This window comes from Canis lupus, chromosome 25, assembly GCF_048164855.1.
Source record: "Canis lupus baileyi chromosome 25, mCanLup2.hap1, whole genome shotgun sequence".
Taxonomy (NCBI): domain Eukaryota; kingdom Metazoa; phylum Chordata; class Mammalia; order Carnivora; family Canidae; genus Canis; species Canis lupus.
In genome coordinates this window covers 35,073,647-35,076,593 of record NC_132862.1, presented here as the reverse complement: position 1 = coordinate 35,076,593, position 2,947 = coordinate 35,073,647, and the positions used below count along the sequence as shown (strand labels likewise).

The 2,947-nt window shown below is 47.8% G+C and overlaps 1 protein-coding gene across 1 annotated transcript; it reads left to right on the top strand.

Annotated features, from left to right (window-relative positions):
* Positions 1–1,271: 1,271 nt before the first annotated feature.
* Positions 1,272–2,145, top strand: SMIM10L1 (small integral membrane protein 10 like 1). The gene has a single exon (XM_072799012.1). It carries the CDS (start codon positions 1,413–1,415, stop codon positions 1,617–1,619), a length of 207 nt encoding a protein of 68 aa, XP_072655113.1. The 5' UTR covers positions 1,272–1,412; the 3' UTR covers positions 1,620–2,145.
* The last annotated feature ends 802 nt before the right edge of the window (positions 2,146–2,947 follow it).

Sequence of the window (2,947 nt, the reverse complement as noted above, 5' to 3'; positions counted from 1 at the left end):
CACACAATTACATTCTACAAATTTCACAGTGGCATATTATTTCTACCAATCATATCATCAGTAGGATATATGGAAACAGAAGTCCTCTGGGATATATTAAGTGTGCTTCAAAGAGTCTCTACCGCTATTCAGTAGAGTGAGATGTGGGATACATAAACAATGCTTTTTCAGAACTAGACTGTAATCTGAAGATTTTGATCAGAAGTTACATATCTGAATAATCCCTGAATGTAAAGGTTGTCTATGGTGAAAAAATGCAGTCCTTAGTAGTTAAAATGTAGAGAAGGTAATGGAATGTACACCATTTAAACATTAGAAGAGTATGTGGCTATGGAAGATAAACTATGATGTTAACCTAAGGTTATTCCGAGTTGAGATTTTAATAGTATTCCAAGCTTTAGGGCCTAGCCACAGGTTACACAGGTGTTATCTCCATGGAGAAATGGTAGAGGCTTCCATACCTTATTTGGACTATTCATGGGTTTACCTGGGCAGGGTGACAGTGTATATATGGAACGTGTCCCCCCCAAAAAAGAAGAGTATATGTGTGCATGTGTGTGTTCCATTTTGTTTTGCTTAAATGTTTCTATCACTTGCGATTGAGAGTCCTAATATACAGGAAAATCTATAGCCTGAGACTGGGATCCTCTACAGTTAAGTATGTTATCAATACGGAGACTTTATGTCTGAACTGGCCTTACTGGGTGGCTCAGTGGTTGAGCATCTGCCTTTGGCTCAGGTCGTGATCCCGGGATCCTGCGATCCAGTCGTGCATCAGGCTCCCGGCGGGAAGCCTGCTTCTCCCTCTGTGTCTCTGCCTCTCTCTATCTTTATGAATGAATGGATAACACCTTAAAAAAAGAAAAAGGAAAAAAAAGAACTAGCTTATGTAAGGAGTTCATGTTGCCCTAATATTAAGGTTAATTTTATGGAACCAAAGGGTGACATTCCTGGCTAATACCCCAGGTCACATAGCAGACAGACCTGAGCTTCAGTCTAGAGTTCGGCGCTTACAAACTGCGTTCTCTACAAACCATGACATTTTTTTTTTTTTTTTACTGTTTCTTTTCTTCATTTTAGAGTGAAAATAATAATATCAGTCTGGCTGACCATATTGAGAAGACCAAGTGTACGGTGTATACCAAAGCGGCCCCTTCGGCACCTACCACCTGTCGGGCTCTAAGCGCTAACAACCGGGGCAGCAGCCGACAGGAAGGGGCGGAGCGCGGGCGGCGGCAGGGGCCGGGGCCGGAGCGCCGCGGGGAGGGAACCAGCCAGCGGGAGGCGCCGGTAGGAGCTGGCGGCTGCGTAGCCACCGCCGACCTGCCCCTCGCCGTCCCCACCGTCGGTCGGTAGGGGAGGCCTGTGCTGACCCTCGGCTCTAAGCACTCGGGGCGCGGGGACACGGGCCCATGGCCACCGCGGCGGCTCCGTCTTCCTTGGCCCTCAAAGCCTGCAGCACGGCCGGGGTCCCCAGCTCCTACGGAGTCTTCTGCAAAGGACTCTCCCGCACCTTGCTCGCCTTCTTCGAGCTAGCCTGGCAGCTGCGCATGAACTTCCCGTACTTCTACGTCGCAGGCTCGGTGATCCTCAACATCCGCTTGCAGGTACACATTTAGCGCCGCGCCCAGGAGGCCGGCGTCTCGGCCCGGACATGGCCGCCTCCCGCGAGGCCCGGCGGCGAAGCGGCGCGGCGAGCGCGAGCTCTGGAATCTCGCGAGAGGGCGTGAGCGCTCTCTGCGGCTGCGCTCTGGGTCCTCGCGGAGCTTCGGGCCGGCGGCGGAAGGCGGGGAGCGGCTGGCGGGGGCGCCGCGGTCGGTTTTCCGGGGACCGCGAAGCGCTTCAGCTTATTTAAGAAGCTTTGCAGCCTTCAAGCAAAAACAGAGCGACCGTGACGCGTTAGGAAAAAGGAAGGCTACGAAAAAGTTTTCAGAAAAATAAATGTTCGTGTACAGCAAGCTCACGGTCCGAAATAAAATAGGAAAACGTAAATTTCGGGAAGATTGGATTGGATTGTAAGCAGGACCTTGAATTAATAAGAAGCTGAAGGTCTTAAAGATACACGTGGAAGGCAAAAATATTTCCTCAGTCCAGCAAGAGAAAACCGGGACAATCCAATTTTCAGTGGGAAAAAAAAAAAAACAACACCACATAAAGCATCCTTCTGATGCCAAACAACGTAAAATGCTGCTGGATTTTGAACAGGGGGTTGGAGTGTAAGAAAGTGGACTCTCGGTGCCCCTGTGAGTAGCGAGTGGTTCGAGCCCTCGGAGCCAACCAGGCACAGCGCTAAGCGGGGCCGCCTCGTGAATAACGTGTAAATGATGGTCATGATGTAAATGCTGCTGGTGGTTTTCGTCTTTTGAGATAATTCTCAATCGTTGTGAGAACGCGAATGTTACCAGCATCGATCGTGGAAAAGGACAGTTAAGATGCAGGGATGTTGAAGCGGGAGGGAATGGTGATGGTGAGAGAGACAGTCGTCAATGGGGAAGGGCGTTTTAGTATTTAAAGAGCAAACGGTAGAAGCGGTATGCCGTAAAGTTGCAATATAACCGTGTTAAAGAGGGAGGAGAGTAAGGGAGAACAGCATGAATTCCGTAAGAAATGTCTAAAGATAAAAAAAGTTAGGTGGGATGTCTCAAAAAGAAAACCTGAGAGTACCGGGTGTGTTTGAATATAAAAAGAGGTTTTTGTTTTGTTTTGTTTTGTTTTTTCAGAGTCTGAGGATGAATTGGTGGTCTGCAGATTCCTTAAAAATTAAGAAAATAAATCTTATTATGAAACAGGAACATTCAAAAGTTTTTCGAGAATTGCACTGCATACTTCACTTGTGAATAATACTATTCATACGAAGTCATAATTATGTAAACACTGACTACCAATACAACAAGAAATGATTGTGTGGTATTGGGGGGATTGGAGAGGACACAGGTGTGTGTAATGG

Coding starts and splice junctions, on each gene's coding strand:
- SMIM10L1 (XM_072799012.1), top strand. CDS start 1,413: ATGGCCACCGCGGCGGCTCCGTCTTCCTTGGCCCTCAAAGCCTGCAGC.